At 38.7% G+C, this 21,743-nt stretch overlaps 1 protein-coding gene across 2 annotated transcripts in view; it reads left to right on the forward strand.

The window, feature by feature from the left end:
• Positions 1–20,701, forward strand: part of PPTC7 (protein phosphatase targeting COQ7) — a 42,649-nt gene extending 21,948 nt beyond the window's left edge. Inside the window, exons 2-7 of one of the 2 annotated variants that reach the window (XR_006541211.1) lie at positions 4,609–4,788; positions 10,279–10,477; positions 13,614–13,737; positions 15,348–15,477; positions 16,582–16,758; positions 19,148–20,701. Coding sequence is in view for 1 of the 2 variants with exons in the window: in XM_021698487.1 (XP_021554162.1) it covers positions 4,609–4,788; positions 10,279–10,477; positions 13,614–13,737; positions 15,348–15,477; positions 16,582–16,640 (692 nt within the window). In the remaining variant the exon portion in view is untranslated. Of the gene's footprint in view, positions 1–4,608; positions 4,789–10,278; positions 10,478–13,613; positions 13,738–15,347; positions 15,478–16,581 lie in introns of both variants that reach the window. The other variant, XM_021698487.1, reaches the window with a different exon arrangement.
• The last annotated feature ends 1,042 nt before the right edge of the window (positions 20,702–21,743 follow it).

Below are 21,743 nucleotides of genomic sequence, written 5' to 3' on the forward strand. Positions count from 1 at the left end.
AAATCTGACTTACCTTCCAGGGCCTAATGTGAATGCTATTTCTTTTTTTTTTTTTTTTAAAGATTTTATTTATTTGACAGAGAGACACAGCGAGAGAGGGAACACAAGCAGGGGAGTGGGAGAGGGAGAAGCAGGCTTCCCGCTGAGCAGGGAGCCCAATGTGGGGCTCGATCCCAGGACCCTGGGATCATGACCTGAGCCGAAGGCAGACGCTTAACGACTGAGCCACCCAGGCGCCCCTGAATGCTATTTCTTAAGCAGTCTTGCTCCATTCCCACAGTGCCCCATGAGCATTAACCATTTGCTCTTAACCCCCCCCATAGCAGCATTTATGGGAGCTGTTTGTCTAGTTCCTGTGTGAGTGAGTAGTCACTGCCCACTAGAAGGTGAGCTTCTCATAGGCAGGATGTGTCTCCCTCAGTTCTCTATTTCCTAGTATTTACTATGGCCTCCATTTGCTCTTAGAGGTGTTCTTTTTCTTTGCTGTTTCATATCTTTTGTATCTTAAGCATTCTCTCCTTTAACAATTGTTTTCTTTTCCTTTGAAATGTATTCTGAGTAAAATTTCTCTTTATATCTGGATTAATTCCACTGTTTAAAAAGTGTTCTCCCTTTGTGGATGAAAGCTTTTGCTTGTGCATGAGAGGAAATACTCATTTCCTTGTAGAAATAACTACCTAATATGAATTAAACTAGGTTTCAAATATACCTGTGGTAGGTTATTCTGGTTTTAGCTTGATTCTAATCCCAAATATGACTTCCTTTTATATAACTTGTTCTTTTTTTTTTTTTTTTAAGATTTTATTTATTTGAGAGAGAGAATAAGACAGAGAGAGAGAGCACGAGATGGGGGAGGGTCAGAGGGAGAAGCAGGCTCCCCGCCGAGCAGGGAGCCCGATGTGGGACTCGATCCTGGGACTCCAGGATCATGACCTGAGCCGAAGGCAGTCGCTTAACCAACTGAGCCACCCAGGCGCCCTATAACTTGTTCTTTATAAGTAAATTACTTATGTATACTAAGGCCTTTTTTTCCCACAGCTTTATTGAACAGCTTATATGCTTTTTTTTTTTTTTAAAGATTTTATTTTTTGAGAGAGAGAGAGAGGGAACACAAGCAGGGGGAGTGGGAGAGGGAGAAGCAGGCTTCCCAGGGAGCAGGCAGTCCAATGCGGGGCTCGATCCCAGGACCCTGGGATCATGACCTGAGCTGAAGGCAGACGCTTAACGACTAAGCCACCTAGGCGCCCCCAGCTTATATATTTTTTGAATCTCTTTTTTCCCCTAAAGAGATTTCAGCAGTGAAGCTTTGCGTGGTATCTTTTTCCCATAGAAAAGCAAACAGGTGCTTGAAAGGTTACACTCTATTCTGGGAGAAATCTGATTAATGTTGAAGGGCTGTGTCAGGTCAGACTCTATAACCTGCTGACAGATTATTTAGTGAGTGCCAGCATCAACTCTCAACGTTATCTCAGATTTTAATGGTTTTCTTGTGAAGGGCATTTGTAGATGAAACCACTTTGTAATTTAAAATTAATTGTGGCTCTTAGATCAGAGACTGGTTAAAGAGAAATTCTTTTCTCAAGCAGGCAGTAATTTGGAAAGAATGAATGATTCATCAGATGGAATTGCAAGGATTATAATTGCATTCTGTATTTTAACACAAATTGTTGCATTTAAAATAATGGTGAGGGCAAGTTGCTTGGCTGGCTCAGTTGGTGGAGCCTGCAGCTCTTGGTTGTGAGTTCAAGCCCCACGTTGGGTACAGAAATTACTTAAAAATTAAATCTTTAAAAAATAAAATAAATTGGGGCACCTGGGTGGCTCAGTCGTTAAGCGTCTGCCTTCGGCTCAGGTCATGATCCCGGGGTCCTGGGATCGAGCCCCACACCAGGCTCCCTGCTTAGCGGGAAGCCTGCTTCTCCCTCTCCTACTCCCCCTGCTTGTGTTCCCTCTCTCGCTGTCTCTCTCAGTTGAAATAAATAAAATCTTTTAAAAAATAAAATAAAATAAATAAAATGATGGTGAAATCTTACCCCTAATAAAATTTCTCAAAAGAAGTTCCTATTAAACTATCTTAAATTCTCTTAAGAATTTCCAGATATCCTCAAAATGCTTGAAAAACAGAAAAAAAGTAATACTTCTTCCTGGTAGGGTAGACCTCAGTCATCCTTTATTCTTCTCTCTCCCCACCACTGCTACACCCCTATCCAGTATACCAGTAAGTCCTTCTGTTTCATTGGATCTCAAACCCCTGCATTCTGAATGCGCTGCCACCATTTCACAACCAAGCTACTAAGATAGACTCCTGACTCATCCCCTTTTTCTGCTCTTGCTCTCCACATAGCAGAAGAATCTTTTTTCTTTCTTATTATCATTAGTTCTATTTAAACTTTGTGTAATGGAAAATTTCAAATATGTATTAGAGAGATGAGCGTACTTCTCATTCCACTTCAGTTATCCATTCATAGCCAATCTTGTTTCATCCATTCCTCCATCAGTCCTCCCCCCTATTTTGCAATAAATCCCAGATATCATATCATTTTTTAAAAAGATTTATTTAGAGCAAGAGTGCAAGTGCACGGTGTTGGGGGGGTTGTTGCAGAGGGAGAGGGAGAAAAAGCAGACTCCGCTCTGAGCACAGAGCCCCACTCAGGGCTCAGTTTCACTACCGTCAGATCACAACCTGTGCTGAAACCAAGAGTGGGGTGCTTAATCAACTGTGCCACCCAGGTGCCCCCAGACATCATATCATTTAATCAACTGATTTGGAACTGCCCCATAGTGAAATTTTGCTTACTGGTTGGTCACAAAAGGTAGGGAAAGTTGCTGCCCCAATGGTGATGTTGTCTGTCACCTTCTTTATACTCTCTTCCAGTTATGTTTCCTCTCATGTTTTTCAGAATATATTCCATTTCTGTTGAGAAATGCCATCACCAGAAAACAGTTTCATGTGTTCATTTCATGTTAAGCCAGTTTTTTTCTGGGATGATTTATATAGGCACTTTCCTACTTTTGTACCAAATAGGTTCTTTAAAATGTGTGTGAAAAAAAAAATTAAAAAAATTAAATGTGTGAAAGTTGAACGTACAAAAAAATGTAAATATGTATGTGGGCAGGATGTTTAATGCTCAGCAAGCCTTAAAAATGATAAAATTCCTAAATAATATTTTTATTATGAAATCAATACATGATCATTATAAAATTGATTTCAAACAATACAGGACAGTATGAGGTAAAAAGCTAAAATCTCCCCATTTGTTCACTGATCACTTGCAGTCTCTTATTTCCAAAACTACTCTTAATACTTCTTATAGATCCTTCCAAAAAGGTTCATATACAGTCACTTAAATCCTTAATAGTGTATATATCTGATCTTCTAGTTCCCTCAGTTTGTTTGAATTTAGTAGACAGAAGTTGATTTTAATGTTGAACAGTTAGCTTAGTGTTTTGCAAGGGGTTGAATAGGAGATAGTATGATGTTGACTTTGATATCTTATTGACTTTCTTGTACACTAGTTTCCTCTTGATAAAGGAGTCTTGTGCAGATTCTGAACTCATCAACAGCTCTAGGGACCCGTGAAAATCTCTATACCATTGCTGTCCAATAGAAATATAATGTGAACCACACATGTCATTTTAAATTTCCTAGTATTTGCATTAGTTAAAAATAGAAACAGGTGAAATTAATTTTAATCTTAAGCACATTGTATCCAAAATATTTTTTTGAGACCTTTTTTTTTTTTAAGATTTTATTGATTTATTTGAGAGAGAGTGAGCAAGAGAGAGAGCACACATGCAGGGAGATGAGCAGAGGGAGAGGGAGAAGCAGACTCCCCGCAGAGCAGGGAGCCCGACGTGGGGCTCGATCCCAGGATCCTGAGATCATGACCTGAGCCGAAGGCAGACAATTAACCGACTGAGCCACCCAGGCGCCCCTATATCCAAAATATTTTTTACTGAGTTTTCAAAATGTGTATTTTATACTTTGAGGACTTCTTAATTTGAATCTGCACCATTTCAAAGGCTCAGTAGTCACGTTTGGTAGTGGCTGTTGTATTAGATAGTGCAGGCCTGTACAGAAAGGCTAGTGGTTGTCTCTGAGGGAGGAGGAAAGAGGATGAGGTATGTTCTTAATTTGCTTTCTTTATTTCACAGTTACTGACCAAAATTTGAAGTTAAAGTTTGCTGTGTTTGATATTCTGAATGATTGCCAGCTCTGGCTCAGTTGTATTATCACTAGTTTCAGCACATTTTAAAAAAAATCAGTTTTCATTCTTATAGAACAAAGATGAATAACATAAATATTTCCATACAAAGATGATAATCCTGCTGCAATTGAACTCTTGGCTAGTAAGCAATGCCACCCTGTGGTAGCTCACATATTTATTCATCAATATAAGAAAGATCAGATTCTAAGTAGAAAATGTGGATTAAGAGTATTAGTGTATGATACATTAAATTTGAACACTTTTCATTCTGAATCTCAGGGTAAATGTATGTACTAGTGTGTAGTAAAATTAACTGTTAAGAGGAGACAGGGCTAAGAAAGAATTTCAGAAGTCGGTAAGAACATCCTTTCAATGTAATTTTGTTCTGTTTTGTTTTTAGGAGTTGCAGATGGTGTAGGAGGATGGAGAGACTATGGAGTTGATCCATCCCAGTTCTCAGGGACTTTAATGCGGACATGTGAACGGTTAGTAAAAGAAGGACGGTTCGTCCCAAGTAACCCCATTGGAATCCTCACCACAAGCTACTGTGAGTTGCTGCAAAATAAAGTACCTTTGCTTGGTAAGTAGATATACTGTGTTTTCCTCTGTAAAGAAGCTCAGAAGATGGTTAACAACAAAACCAAGAAAATCACTTAGTACTAGCCCAGCTTTTTTTTTCTGAAGCTCTTTATTAAGCAGAGTTTGATAGAGAAGATATGAGCTCACCAGAATACATACTACTGCTTCGAGGGAATGTAAATAGGTATGGCCACTTTGGAAAACAATTTGGAATTATGGAATAAAGTTAAATGTAAACAGATAGTATGCCTTAGCAATTCCACTTCTGGGTCTATACCTTAGACTAGAGAAACTCTTACACATTTGTGTATTAAGAGATAGGTACAAGAATGTTCATAGTAACATTGCTTATAACAGCAGAAAACTGGGAACAACCTAAAAAGTCCATTTATTGTAGAAAAACGCATTTGAAAAGGAACAACTTGGGGTGCCTGGTGGCTCAGTCAGTTAAGCATCTGTCTTCTGCTCAGGTCATGATCTCAGGGTCCTAGGACTGAGCCCCGCTCTCTGCTCAGCGGGGAGTCTGCTTCTCTCTCTCCCTCTGCTCCTCCCCCCAGCTCATGCTCTCTCTCTGTCAGATAAATACAGAAAGAAAAGGAACAACTTAAAGCTGCATGCAATACTCAGGAGCATGTTGTTGAGGGAAGATAGAACATTGCAGAATACCACCTAACAGTCTGATTCCATATTTCAAATTCAAAAACATAAAAAAGTAAAACCATATTGTTCAGGGACTCCAAAATAGGATAAAAGAAGAAAGAAAAGTAAGTGGTTGTATAATTCAGGATAGCGGTTCTCTCCAGGGGAGGAAGAAAGGGAATGGGATCTGGTATGTAAAATTAAGTTGGAGAGTTCAAGTTGCAGATAGGCACCCCAGACTGTAGCAGGTAGCTGATTAGTCTGTGAAATAGCATGGCACAAAATAGATCCCCATTAATCTTGTATTAGAAAACTTCCAAATTCCTAGTGTGTGTTTATCTGGTATGCTAATGGAGCATCTTTTGGCCAAGCTTCTACATTTGTTTGTTAAATGGTTTCCTGGGAACTTACCCAACAACTTACCCAGCCTTCTGAGCAAGCTCTCAGAAGGGTGTTACTAAATTTCTGCTAGTTGCCAGCATCTTTCTGGTTACTAGAAGTAGCCTCCCCCCCAATCACCGTCCATATTAAAAATCAACCTCTGTTCAGTGTTAATGGAGTTCTCCACGCTGTAAAATTTTGCCTTCAATTTAAATCTTTTATAAGAAGGGGTTCTTTTTATCACGCTGCCGTCTTCTGTCTTTGTGCTGTGACTAATCAGCTTGTTTTCCTTCTAACTGAAGAGAAACCTTGTCTTGAGGTTTCAATATACCGCTTTGTCTTAATCCGCTATTTTGGACATGCAATCTGGAGCTTGCCTGGCACAGTGAAACATCCTAGATTCTATTTCTAGTACTTCTCTGTCAACTTGCCCTACGACTTTGGGCAAACTACTTAACCTCTGACCTCCTTGCTTCATTTGTTAAATGGAGAGATCTTTTTTTGTGTGAAAAGGAATGACTCAAAGCTTCATGCAATACTCAGAAACATGTTGAGGGAAAGAGGACATTGCAGAATACTATCTAATAGTCTGACACCTAACAAAGAGCCTATAGATACAGATTCCAGGTCCCAACTCCTGCATATTCCCATGAGTCCTCTGCCGACACCCCCCTACCTATTTACGGTGACTTGGAATAAGCAGCTGAAAACACCTGTCCTGATCTTGCACTTTGAAAGCTTTGGTTTCTTCGCTGTGTTTCTTCTTTATCCCTCCTTCCTTTCCTATTTACCCTCATGTAGTTCGGAGATCTTAAAATAAATTTAAGGACATATTAGAAGTTTTTTTACACTGAATATTATAATCACTTTTTTCTCCTAAAGTACATGTTGAAATAATCCTTCATTACTATGACACATAGACGCTTCTGTCACCTAATCTACACACATACCTCTAAGTTGTTTGTAACTAAATTCAAGCATTTTTTGGCAAAGACAGCCTACTGAATTTTACTGAACCTCAGATATAATTGCAAATAATGATAACTTTACAAGATTAAGTAATTCCTTTTTTTTTTTTTTTAAGATTTTATTTATTTTTGACAGAGAGACAGCGAGAGAGGGAACACAAGCAGGGGGAGTGGGAGAGGGAGAAGCAGGCTTCCCGCTGAGCAGGGAGCCCAGTGTGGGGCTTGATCCCAGGACCCTGGAATCATGACCAGAGATGAAGGCAGATGCTTAAAGACTGAGCCATCCAGGCACCCCGATCCTTTTTTTTTTAATCCAGCAATTGCTAAAAAGCCTATAACACAATTCCAGTATAAAGGTCAACCACATGTTTCTTGAGAATTTCTAGCTGCTTTTAGATCTGGGTTGGCATCACAGGCTAATTGTTAATATATATTTCCTCAGAAACTCTTAAGTGGAGTTAAGTCTTATGGAGTTAACATATCTTAAGAATTTGAGGGGTCATTCCTAATAAGGTTCTTTCTTTCTTTGCTGCACAAAAGATTTCATGGTAGTTTACAAAATTAGGGGCCAGTGATAAAAATATTTCCATTTTAGTATGAGTGGTTTGCTTGGGTGCCTGTCTGGATTTGTCAGTGGTCTGAACATCTGATGCTGTTGTTCTTAGCACTTCTTTTCTTCTTTTCCTGCTTGTTCCTCTCCAAATACATAAGAATAATGAGCTCTTCTCCCAGTATTAGGCTCTCAGGGCCTGAGCCATGGGCACATGATCATCAGTTATATGAAGAGGGAGAGGAGGAGTATACACTCAAGCCTACATGATTCTGTAAGGCTGGGCTTGCCTTCATTGGTGCTGCTTTGCATATTAAAGCTCTGTCATTCACGAGGACCGTTTTGACTCTAACTCAGCGGGTGAGGGAAACAGCCACCGGGGTAGCAAAATGATAGCCTGGGTTTGTCCGTGAGTAATAATGAGTCAACATGAATTCTTCCTGCCCCAGGATTTTCAAGGCTCTGCTACTCATCTGTCATTTTTCCTCCTCAGATTAATCCCAGCAGCTTTCAGAAGATCTTTTGTTTGGTGATTCTGTTAATGAAAAATGATTGGAGTTTTTGTGCATTGAGTTAAGAAGGAAGGGTAATTGGTGATCTTAACTCTAACATAAGCTATGCAGTAGGTTATCTGGCAGCACTGCCATTTAGTTACAGTACTTTGTTTTTTCTCTGATGTTTGATGGGTAGAGACTAGATAGCTTAGCATTAGGGTGTGAGGTTAGATAATAAGGAAATGGAATTTCTGAACATTATGATGAGATAAATGCTTAAATTTAAGTTTTTTTTTATATTAAGTTATACATTTTCATCATACATCCTTCATCAAGGAAAAATAACAGAAATTAAATTATCCATAATCCCACCAAGAAAACTATTAATATTTTAGTGATGATGCTCCCTGATTTTTCTTCTGTATATGTTTGTGCATAGAATAATGGTAATAGGTGGGGCGCCTGGGTGGCTCAGTCGTTAAGCTTCTGCCTTCGGCTCAGGTCATGATCCCAGGGTCCTGGGATCGAGCCCCACATCGGGCTCCCGGCTCCATGGGAAGCCTGCTTCTCCCTCTCCCACTCCCCCTGCTTGTGTTCTCTCTCTCACTGTCTCTCTGTCAAATAAATAAATAAAATCTTAAAAAAAAAAAAAAAAAAAAAAAAAAAGAATAATGGTAATAGGAATTGTGAATATACTGTGTGCTTACAGTAGCCCCATGAGGTAGGTTCTTTTGCTCTTATTTCCTGTTTTGTTAGGAAAAAACTGTGGCCTAGAGAGAATAAGTGACTTGCCCACAGTCACACAGCTAGAAAACAGTGGAGCCCTGGGATTTAACACAGCTGGTTCCACAGCCTGTTTCTTTTGTTTTGCTTTTAACGGTCATCTTAACAGTTTAGCTTTTACCTACTATTGGTTTATTTTTTTTAATTACATTAAATTTTACTTTTTTTGATGTACAATTTAAGTTTGATAACACTTTTTATTTAAGGGAACTTTAATACTAGCTTGAAATCTACTTATTTCACTTATCTTTCATTTTCAAATCTATTTCTCTAACAATTTTAGTGGCTACCAAATAGCTAACACTTACGTGTTGTAAGTGTTTGATATGATTTAACTAATTTTATCCTCCTAACACTAAGAGATCGTTATGGTCTCCCTATTTTGTAAATGAGGAAACAGGTGCAAAGAGGCCCCAGGTCACACAGCTAGTTAAGTAACAGAGCCAGCATTCAGATGCAGGCAGGCTGACTCCAGAGTCTGTACTCCTAAGTATTATATGACAGCATGTAGCTTTCTATTGTATGGATGTACTGTAATTTATTTAACCAATCCCTTAATTTTAGATGTTGAGGTTGTTTCCAGTTCTTCTTGATCTCAAACAATGTTTTTGTACTTATTTTGTTTACATTTCTAGTTGTTTCTTAGAATTGGTAAGTCAAAGGATATGCACATTTTTCAAGGTTATGCTGCCCTTTAGAAAGGTCGTGTGGTTTTACTATCTTGCCACCGTGGAGTAAGAGTGACCGTGTTCCCTGCACTCTTGCCAGTACAATGCAGTATCTTTTTTTTTTTTTACTCTTGTTAAACGAATAGGCAAAATGGCTACTAGTGTGATGATGATTTTTTCATATATTTACAGACCATTAAATTTACTTCTTGGTAAACTGTTTATTTTTCTATTTTGACATTTTTTTTCTGTAGGTATAGGTTTAAATTTTAGAACTTGAAAGCAGTCTTACTGGTTGTACATCAGCTTTTCAGTCTGGGGAAGGTCATGTGAGCTGTGGGCTGCAAAGGTACAACAGAAGCTTTTTGCTCTCTGCTTGGAATGTGGTTTCTTCCCTCTGAACATTAGTAGTCTCTGTAAAGTGAACAGGATGATTCCACAGGCTACCTGGGAAAATTGGTCTTGTCCGTTCATAGTGAGTCAGTCTCCAGTGAAGGTTCTTCATGACCTCAACAGATGAAAATCTGGTTAAAAATTGTAGATATGTGCCCTGTCTTAAATTTTAGTGAATTTCATGGAGAAGGCTTCCTGCCAATGACTAATGAGAAATGTCAGGAAAACATAACATTCTTTCTTATTCTGGCATTTAAGTGTTAAAACTTAATACCTCAGCAACATGCTTTCGAGCATTTGGCATAGATTATAGTACTACTGAAATGAAATAGTGCAATTAAATACCAGCCATTTTTATTGTTTCCTATGTCTGCAAGTGGAAGAATTCAGATTTCAGGGGCTTGCTTACTATATATAATATAAATCCCTTTTTCCTTCCCCATCATGTTGACCCTGATCAGGTTACTATTGCTATTTGTTAGAGGCAGGAGCATGACTAAGATAGTCAAAGGAGGTTCCAATATGGCATGTTGCTTTTTGGGGTGATGGGATAAAAATGTGGATCCAAAGATAATCTAGAAAGAGAAAATAAATGGAGATCATTTTTGTTTCTAGGTAGCAGTACTGCCTGCATCGTGGTGCTGGACAGAACTAGCCACCGCTTACACACAGCAAACCTGGGTGATTCAGGCTTTCTGGTTGTCAGGGGTGGTGAAGTTGTGCACCGATCAGATGAGCAGCAGCATTACTTCAACACTCCATTCCAGCTCTCAATTGCACCACCTGAAGCCGAAGGAGTCGTCCTGAGTGACAGGTAATCTCCCCTCTTAGCCATTAAGAGTAAGCAGAGCATGGCTGTTCCTCCTCCTATCCCCCTTAACTACAGTGGAAATAGGCATTTTCAGTTGTCATGTGTGATAAGAAGGTACAACGAGAATATTCTCATCAAAAGGACCTTTTAGTTTGACTTCAAAAGATATTTTGCTGGCTATTGCAGCCAAGTTGAATTCAGATAAAAACCCAGTAATTTGACAAGACTGAAAATACTCTTCAAGCTTACAGAGTATCAGTTTTTCATACCAAGACCAACATGGTACATATGTACATATTTGTTAAGTTGTGCTGGAGAAATGAGTCATCATCCATGCATGCCACTGCCTGTACAAGATTTTGCATATGTTGTTAGGGAAGAGTTCGAACAGACATCTGCTTTATTTATCAGAATAACTTCCTGATTCTCAGGGCCTTCTATTATATGCATCAGATAGAACTTTTAAATTGTCAAGACCTTTACAAGACAATAACTACTTTTTTGAATCAACTTTTACAGTTTATCTTTTCTCAAATGTGAATGCAGAGTGAGACTAAGTCTCAGATTCCTCTGCCTCAAACAACTTTATAGGACCTGGCACAAACATTGCTGGTGATTCATAAATGTTGTTAAATGGGTAATGAACGTTTTGTAAAAATAGAAGTAGTCTTGCAAGTGTCTATTGTCTCTACTTAATAGTTCTTATTAAGCCAGATCTTGAGTACAAACTAAGATAAAATGATTATTACTGCCATTTTTTAAACTGAAATAAGTATATTATATAATTAGGTGTTCAGGATTGTCCATCTCAAGTCTATTGCTGACTCTTAGAGGGAAGCATATTTTACTGTCAGATTAAGGTATGTTACCCTAATTGGAATAATATTTCATTATAGGCCCTTCTTCAGTTGGCTGTAATGTATATATTCATATTAGCCATATTGGAGTGAGGAGAAAGCAGAACCCCAAGGGCTTGGTAGATACCAAGCTCAGCTAACAGTTACAGAGAGCAGTGTTTTAATTTCCCTTTATTTGATTCTTGTTTTGGCTTCTCAGTGCTAGAGCTACCCTGCCATATCTCACACCCTATCTTTGGGACTGTGTGGTTAGGGCAGCACTCTGCCTGGCCTGCCAGCGAGGTGGAGGTTGCTTCCCCTGGAGCCCACAGACAGCTTGCTAGCATGTGACTTCAGCTCGTGTTTCAGTGCAGTCAAAAGTTTCCAGCGGCACAGTATGTTCAATCAAAATGGGCAGAACTGCAGCTGGCGGAACACCAAGCTCATGGGTGGGGGTGCCGGGAGAAGAGGACAAACCGTCCAATGGTAGCGAGTCTCGCACAGGCAGGATAGCAGAGGACACTCCTGGGGAAGAAAACCTCAGCATAAAATGGAGCTTTGCTGCCAACCTGGTCGTTAATCTAAACTTCTAGAACCTGATTTGTTTCCAAAGTCTGAGCAACTGTGCAGTGTCTTGTATTGTTTTTTTTTTTTATTCCACGGAGGGAATCGACCTGGTTTCCACCAGTTTTAGTCTTTTTTCCCCTGCTGCATGAAAGCATTTACTTCCTTTTTCACTTCATTCCTCTTATTTATAAAATATAATTTTAACCCTTAATTTACAGGTTTTCCTTTAGTAGCCGTTTTTACAAAGTGTTTGTGGTATAAATGTGTAAGTGAAAGTTCTTTGCCAAACCCCATCACAGAACTTTTAAACGTGCCCCTTCTTTCCTCAGTCAAGAGAGGGTGAACCTGGAATTTTCTCAGTGTACTTTGTGTAAATCCCCAGCAGACATTGGTGGGTTGTTTTTATATTTTCTCTTCACATATTTTACATAATTTATAACATGTCAGTTACACAAGCTTTGGGGTCTTTCTGTCAAGCTGAGGGTGTTTTAGTTCTGGCTCCTCCTTTCTGGGTCAGTGTGTAAATTTTTTCTTTGCACTTGTTCCCTAATTACAGGTTAAGGCAGACTATTAGATATTTCACCTTTCCCTCACCTTAGAGGCTTGGATTCAGTGAAGCTGGCCTCTGGAAATGGCTGAGAACCAGCCTTTGAGAGGGCCATTAACTCTTTGAATATATGATCTTTTCTCCCCACCAGGTGTCCTTCCCCTACCCCCAATTCTTGTATGTTTTCATCAGGTGTTATCAGAGGAAAAAACCTGCCTTCTATCTTTTTTAAAGTTTTATACAAAAAGATGTAGTGAAAAATCTACGTCCTATCCCATCCCCACCAACACATTTTCTCTCCTCAGAGGCAGCCACTATTATCTATTTCTTTGCATCCTTCCAGATTTATTCTCTGCATATAGAAGCATCTGTATCTATGAATCTTCCCCCTGCCACACAAACATACACACACACGCTGTCTGTACATTCCTCTCTTCATTAACAATATATTAAGGAGTCCCCCCCGCCCCAGTTTGGAGGGTTAGTTACTTAGTTTCTTCATTTATTAGATATTTCTTGAAGACCTAGTATGTGCCAGGCACACTAATAATTAAATATTTATCTGTGGTGAGCACTCTTTAAGCCCTGAGAGACACACAGTCCTTACTCTGCCTTACTAGTCCTTACTAGTAATAATATACTAGTGATAATACTAGTAATTACTAGTACTATAGTAAGAAATACCATTGTAGGTATTTCATGTGAATTAATTCTTACGGGATTTGCATGTTCTTTTCCATAGTGCTCTGTTGTTCCACTATACTGCAGCCTCCTGAGAGCCAGAGTTAAGCCTGCAGAGAAACTGATGAGTAGAAAATGAGTAAGAGAGGATGGAATTTGGCTGTGAAGAATTAGGAAATAAAGACTCATTTCTACTAGGATTTTAGAGGCATGTTAGTTCTGACTCAGAAAAGAACCCTTCTTCCTTTTAAGGCATATGTGACTAATCATCAGACTCAGTTTTATTTGGTAGTTTCAGTTAAGCTTTTGAACTATTTATATCAGATTTTTCAATTAATTTTTTCAAGGTTAGGAATTTCACAATGACTGGTTTTTATTATTGATTCTGTTATTATAAATTAGTTTTTCTTAAAGCCTCATTACATTGTAACATAGTGCCTCTTGGAAACTTTGAAACTTCTCTCTGAAGGCCTCTCGTAACTTTGCCTCTACCCTGTCCTTGTCACAGCCCAGATGCTGCTGATAGCACATCTTTTGATGTCCAGTTAGGAGACATTATCCTGACGGCAACAGATGGACTTTTTGACAACATGCCTGATTATATGATCCTTCAGGAGCTAAAAAAATTAAAGGTAATTAACTCAAAGGTTGGTTGATGGAAACAATGGCCCTCGCTGGGCAGCTAAGTCTTATTGGTCCAATTGTATTATCTCTTTTTGTAGTTTTGGAAAAGACTGTTTTGTGAATTTAGGAAAATAATGGTCCCGGTCTTTTAAGCAATTGTAAATGGAAATATTCACAATTGGAGAACTTGAGAGAAAAGGGGGTTTCTCACCTTTAGTACCTTTAGTAAAGTGGTAAAGGTAGGAAAGCCCAGAAGAGAAATTTCTTGTATTTTTAATGGTGTTAGCTCCCGATTGTCTTTTTATCCTCTTATTCTTTTAACAAACCCAGCAGGTGTTGAGGTTGGGAGAGATAGGAAATCGCCGTACCAGAGCCAGCCAAGGGCAGGAGGCAGCTAGGGGCCTTGATGTGATCTGAGCTGTCACCAGTAATGAACAGTTCAGACTTGGCCCATACAGAAAGTGGAAGGAAGTAAAAACCAGTTTTTCCATATTTTCCTGACTTTGTAAAAGTACTAACTCTGGGGGGAAATTAGTCTTTTCCTATGTTCTTAACACTAAGCAGTATGACTGTGAGTAAGTTTCTAAACTTTTTAAGCAATATTTTCCTCACCTTTAAAGTGGGGGGTACCAAAGGTCCTATTTTATAGAGTTGTGGTGAGGATTAACTAAGAGCATGTGTACAAAGCCCATAGGGCCATGCCCCGTCTGTGGGATGCAGTAAAGGTCAGGTGCTTCCATGGAGCTGGCACTGTGCTCTGTGTGGTGACGGGGTGGTAAGCAGAAACTTCACATTCCCTCCCCATATGGAGCTTATATTTCTAGTGGAGGAAGACAGATAATACAGAGAAAAAAATACATGATAAATGTTGGTGGTGAATAAGAAGAACAATAAAGCAGGGTAAAGGAATAGAGAATAAAGAGGGCTGCTGTTTTGGAAAGATTGTTCAGAGAAGGCCTCTTTGAGGAGGTGACATTGAAGCAGAGGCCTTTTATTATTTATACTGAAACTATTCCGAATCTTAGAGTGGTAGAGCTAAAATGGACCTTGTTTCCCATCCCCATTTTACAGATGAGGAAGTTGAAGCAGCAAGGATAAGGGTATGACTCAAGATTACACAGCTAAACAAGAATCTTTCATCATGATATAAAATTCTAAAGGTATTTTCAGTAGGACAACTGGCAGCTCTTACTTGGAGAGCAAACTGTGGTTGGCCAGGGTTGCATTCCTAAGCAAGGAAACTTTTGAGGTCATCCCTAAAGTGCTATCAAAATCTGCCTTTTCAGTCCCATCCAATTTTAGCAAGAATACCTTAAGAATTCCAAATGGGAAAAAAAGCAAAAATGAAAATCCAGACTTTAGGGCCCAAGGCCACCCTAGCAAAGGGTGACATCTGATTGACATCTTGTGCAGGCGGCACTCACTGGTGGTCTTGTTCATTTTACTGAAGATGTAATGTTGTAATGTCTTCTCTAACTGTAATAAAACTTAAATGGTGGAAACTGTGGTTAGATAAATGTTACTGTCTCAAAAAGTGATATTTGCAAGAAGTATACTTACATGCAGAAATCATGTGAGGCATTGTGGTAAAATTAACTCCCTCATCCTTTCATCTTAGAATTCAAATTATGAAAGTATACAACAGACGGCAAGAAGCATTGCTGAGCAAGCCCATGAGCTGGCCTATGACCCAAATTATATGTCACCTTTTGCACAGTTTGCATGTGACAACGGATTGAATGTGAGAGGTAAGCATTCTTTAGGAAGGTCATAGGGACTAATTGGGGACATAGTGGTATGGGAGCATTCTTGGCTGTAGAGTGAGGTAAACTAGAGCACTCGGGTGAGACTGGTAAGATGTCCTCTTCCAGCTGTGAGCCCCTGGCTTGGAGCAAGGTCAGTAGGCCCTAACACTGGAGGTCAAGAGCAAGTGCATGTCCTCATGTCTTCACCACCAAGGATGCCCTCCAGAACTGAATTCCATTGGCTGTAGAGACAGGAAGAACCTGAAGCCCTTTATTGCCACCACTGCACGGCTTGGGCCTGAGCCCAAAAGGCTTCCAAGTCCGCCTAGAGGCCCTGGACATTCCTAACAGTTTAACATTCGGCCCTTCACAGGCCTGACATTTCACTTCTCCCTTCCCTCTGGCTTTGTGGGACTCGTTGACAATATTTGCCTGCCAAATTACCACAGCAGATTTTGAAGAGGGAAGCAATGTTAAACTGTCCTTGCCTAAAGAGTCCTTCTATCTACTGAACGATATATAACTTTGGGAACAGGCCAGTAGCTCAGTCTTAGAGCTGGGGTGACATGTTGGTGCTATCATTATCAGAACTCATGGAGTTGGTCAGTTTCTTGCTGATACAATATTATGACATGTGAAGCATTTCTTAGCCCTCCAGGAAGTATTAAAATAGAAAAAAGCACATGCCATAGCTGTTTGGCAGATTAGAATACAAGACTGTTCCTAGTTTCAAAACATTAGATATGTTTGTCCAAATTAGGATTGTGAGTAGAAGCATGTAACTTTCTCGTCAGGCAGAATTTATCTGAACCAGATTTTGTCTTTACTGTGATTGCTATAAACAGAGGATGTGGCAACCATTTTAATAGAGTGCCTGTTGTAAAGAAGCAGTGAAGTTTTTTTTTTTAAACTTCAATTAAGTTACATGTAATTTTTTTAAAACTATTTCTCTTTATCGAATATTTTCTTCTTTTTTCTACTAAAGCACAAACCAAACCTGCCTGAATTGCAAGCATTTGTCTCTTAGTACTTTCTTAGGCTTACATTTTTAATTGACTTTTCCTTTTAAGACCTATGAAGACATTTTCATTTTCATGTTCATTTTAGGTGGAAAGCCAGATGACATCACCGTCCTTCTTTCAATAGTGGCTGAGTATACAGACTGACTCGCCTAGGTGTCAACTCCGGCCTTTCCCTTCATCTTCCCAAATTCTCCCCTGCCATGTGTGCTGATGCTGCTGGCAGGACTGTGTTTCTTTGCCACTGATCTCAGTGACCAGTGATGTAAGCCTTTGCTTGTCTTTTTGAGACCTGGCTGAGATCTTTGTGGAGAACCACTACTGTCATTCACTAGCTCATATCTGCCAGCAACTTGGAAGAGAATCAGGATTTGAAGATTGACCTTCACTTCTTACTGTCCTTTCTACGATGGAATGGAGATTTTCAATGCCAAAATGGCTATTATGTTTCAAAAATGGTTTAAGTATTGAAAATGAGTGATGTTGGTAAAGTGAATTCAAAATTACAATATGTAAAAGGGATTTTAAAGTCTAACACAAATTGTATGTTATGGTACATCTACTAGAAACATCATCAAAAGAAATGTTACACGTGTACTATACAGTCTTTGTTATGACGATTGGTGTGGCTTTATGTTTTCATTATAAACTCCTATTTTTCAGGGGCTTATAATTCTGCTCTAAAACATTGCTCTGGATTATGAAATCTTCATCCCAGGAGCTTTTTTGTTACAAATTGTTGAAAAATTTAGTTTAGTTCTATGGATGCAAATGTTTTTTTGGTTTTTAAAAGATGCTTAATCGTGCTCCTGTGAGGAAAGTTCCGGCAGTTTATTGATTAGTCCAAATTATAGGCTGGTGGCTTGATTTGCAGGAGGCGTTGGGGAGACTCCCTACCAGATTTTTCCAAAGGAAATATTACAAGATTATAAAACTGCTCAAAGCCTAGAAATTTAATGTTATGGCTGAAATTCCTCCCAGATTTCTGATACGAGATCCCGGTGTGGGAGCTCTAGGCCCGCAGGCCTAACAGGTTGAGAACAGAGAGCTATAACTTTGAATTTTGTTGGGTTTTGATGGTCACGCTACTCCTAGTCTCCCTCTCAGACCTTTCATTACTAGGCTTGCTTTCCGTAGAGCAGGCACCAGATTCAGGGAGTCCGTGTGAAAAGAGCACTGTGGGCAGTGACAACAGCACAAGAGTCCACGAGGAAAACTCCTGGTGATGATCTGACATTTGCATTTGCCCTACACAAAAATTTAGGGGTTTCTGAATCAAGCTTAATGTTTACAGTTTCCGAATAGCCATCTTGCAGTATATAGTTTCCGTATAAAACTACCCGCAGTTTTCCCCTTACCTGCAAGCTCAAACTTATTTTTAAGGTTTGTGCACAAGTCGACTGCTGTAAAGATATATATTTTTGGGTCAGTTTTTTTTCCTTCATTAACTTGGTGGTAGAAAAATATATATACTTAGAAATTCTTAAATTAAAGCCATGTTTTATATATAAGTCAGGTAACATTGGTGTATAGATGAGAATGCAATTAAACCTGATGAGGATCTACTGAAAGAGAATACAGAAAGTGTCTTTCTCTAAAGGAGATACTTATTCCCTGGTTTATTGCATTAAAACTTATGTTTGAGGTTACCTCAACTTGTTTTAAAAGATTTTGTTTTGTGAATTTGTACTGTATATTTGAGTAACTGTCAAGCTTTTGTTTTATTTAAAATTGTTTAACATGTACCATGTACATGTCATTACTATATTTCAATGCATCATGCTTGTAACAGGCATTTCATTTATAATAAGAATGAGTTATTCATTTGTAAGCCGTTCAGTAATTTATCTACTATTCCTAAATTGGCATAATGTTAGATATCTATTTTGAATCACCTTTAATTACATGTCAGAATGCCTTAACTACCCTAACTTGACAAAACAGAATTCTTTGGTAGAGGAGATAGGGGTCGGGCCGGGAGGGGTGGGTGGAGGTACATTCTGTTTAAATAATGAGTACCCATCGTGCTATGATAAAACACGGAAGCATGAGTGGCAAGTGGCGGGGTATTTATTTTGCACAAACTGTTTGCAGTCTCTGTGTATTTAAAAAGTAAAGAAAGTTGCATCCAGAAGGGTTTTGTTAGAAGGAATACATTTATATTTGGGCTGACAATTTCAGCTCTTTCGTTTGGGTTTTTAATTATTTCTGGTCAGAGGTATGTAGCCTTATGATCTGGATATATTTTGCATTAATTTTCCAATGCCTACATTTAATTCCTTGTAAGAGCAGTGCTGGTCAAGTCACTGGCTTTTCTCTGCTCTCATTTAACCCATCAAACACAATCTTTATAAAGCTAGATTGGTGGTGTTTTACACGACTCATTTAATCAACTTAGTCTTTTTTGAGAAATGACCGTTAGAAATCAACGATGTTTGTGTCAGTGATATTGAAAATAGTGGGACAAGAATTTGAGTTTCACAATGGAACTGACTTTGGACCTGGCCTATAGATTAGTGACACAGAATATTTTCTCTATTTTCTTTTTGCCCTGTCCTTTGTGTGTGACACAATTAATTTTATGACTGCCGGGGGTAGGGGGGTGGTGATCAGTTGGAGTGCTGCTTAACAAGTAACTCTCCTTCCACTCCCAGTAGTCAGAGGCTCTGCTGGACCCATACTGGAATTTTCCAGGTCACAGAACCCAAGTCTCTGGGGTGTGACAGATATACCACTTGGTGGGTCTGATTCTGAACTTGATATGTGTGTTAATTGTATTTTAAATCAAGCAGCATAAAACACACATTTGCCTCATGTAATGGACTTTTATAACAAAAGAGAATTTGGATTTCTAATTTACAAATGGCAAATTATTTATCCCTGTCTGGATGCACCAAAGACCAGTAAAGTTTATAGCTTTTCCATCTATATTTATAAAGCAATACTGTATTATAAAAATCAATATTTTTATCACATGCTTGAAATTTTTATTTTATTCTGTTTTAAAATGTGCACTCTAAACATATCAGAACCTTATTTCTTCCTGTGAACTTAAGCTGCCTGCGCACAAAAAAAATTTACTGAATGGATAATGCAGTAGAATCCATAGGCTCTTAAAAACTGAAAGAAGAAATGGGGGTGGGGGAAACAAGTTATTTGTCCTGAATTACTGTACTGGCTTGACATGGTTGATAGGTACTAAATCACAAAAGAATCCATTCCAGGTATACATGTCTGGGGGTGTGCTGCGTCTAGGGTAGAAACTAGATTTCAAGCTTTGCATGATAGGAGAGTGTCCTCTTCTATCAGCTGCATTTGTTCTGGATAGAACAGTAGCCTTCAGGACCACCTTCAGTACCACCAACCTACCACATCGAGTAACAAGGCAGGAATTGTGGGAATTCACGGAGTCAGTTTTGAGCATTTTGGAGATTGTAAACAAGATTGGCTAGAACTGTAAATGTTTGTACTTTTGAATAAGTTCATGGTTCCTTGTCACCTTATACCAGCTACCTTTGTTAGAAGCTACAGCATCCAATTTCCCTGGAAACTGTCACATTTTTGCAGTTAACAAATTTTTACAATATCAAAAAAATCCCCAAAATCTGCTTATAAAATTGAAAATATGAAGCAAAAAGCATTTGGATTCTATTTATTAAAAAAAATTCTTTGCAAAATCGAACTTCTCAATTAAAAAGCAAGTGTCCATGTCAAAATTTTAACTGTTAGCAGGTAGTCTGTGGCAAAGATGGCTAAATATGAAGCAAATTTGAATCTGTGTATACTAATGAGCTGCTTTTTTCTGTTGAGACTATCATTATTTGTCTTACCCAAGAGGCAATGACCTGAATTGGATGTCTGAAATATAACTTATGCAGGAATAGTTCTGTAAATACATTTAAATAAACTGTAAAGATATTTAATAAATATAGTATTTATACTAATCTGCATAACTCCTCTTAATTTGAACCGTAACTAAGACACCAGCCCTTGGCATTTTGTTGGTCTCTATATCAAGTCCTCATTTCCAAGCCTCTTAGTCATTCTAGCAGGGACTCCTTACTTTGTAGCTGTCATTTTCTGTCTTTTCCTAGTTTATCCCCCTAGTTTATCCCCCTTAGCTCTTTTTCACCAGCTAGCTTACTACATCAGTTTAGCTGCCTCAAAAATTCCATCAAAATGGACTGATAATTGAATGTAAAATATAGATGTTTTCCCAACTGAGAAGGCTTTTGCATCTTCCAAATGGTATGGAATGAAGCCACAAAAAGATCTGGTGTCATTTAAACTTAACATTCTGTATGCAAATTCTAAAACCCAAATTATATACAATTTAATAGTGTAACTATCTTTTCCAGACTGATGCTGCATCCAGGCAATTACTGATGATGGTGCCTTCACAACCTACACCCCTCTGCCCATTTCAGTGAGTGAACCAGAAACTTCACCCTCTGCATGAGACCTACAGTTATTCGGGTATAAATGCTCTCTTTGTCGTCATCTGCATCTGTCAGGAATATGTGAAATTCAGTGTTAATCATCAGTGTAAGCATAAGATACGTAAATCTTTAGCCTACAGTGTGAAAGGACTTGAAATTATGTGGGCATTGCCAATTTCCACAAAAAGCTTGGTGAAAGCCCATTTTCATTCATTGAGGAACATTTTGGGATGAACTAGAGTTTTTATTAGGTTATTGTGGGTAGCTCTGACTCACTAAGCTACAAGAGCCAAATTCATTCTGGTTTTAGTTAGACCTCTTCACAGTTCTGAAGTTTACTAATTCACTCAGCCACCTTTGTGTATGAATTCCTCACAAAATGTAAAGTACAACTGCTTGCCAGTTAATGTTTGCTTGTGATTTGATGGTTTCACAAAGACTTCACAGTAAGATGTTACAGAAGTGAAGAGTTTGTCAGGTTATAATTGACTATAAACAGGTTTGGGGGAGGGAGAGGCATGTTACATATTATGTAACAATGGTTTTGTGCCAGATTTTTTAGTCTGTCTGTTCAGGTAAGAAGCTAATTCTTAAAGGGGCAAAGAACAGAAATATTCATCATCTACCTCATTTTACTCCAAACCTAGGCTCTCGAAGTGGCGGTTGCTGCTCAATGTCAGATAATACAGAAATAATTTTGGCAGCAGTTCCATAAAATTCTTTTCTGCGTGCCACTGCAAAATGTAAAAATCACATATGAAAATCAGAACAATTTAAGGCTATAAAATAAAATTTTACAATATATGAAAAG

This window comes from Neomonachus schauinslandi, chromosome 14 (genome assembly GCF_002201575.2).
Source record: "Neomonachus schauinslandi chromosome 14, ASM220157v2, whole genome shotgun sequence".
Lineage (NCBI taxonomy): Eukaryota > Metazoa > Chordata > Mammalia > Carnivora > Phocidae > Neomonachus > Neomonachus schauinslandi.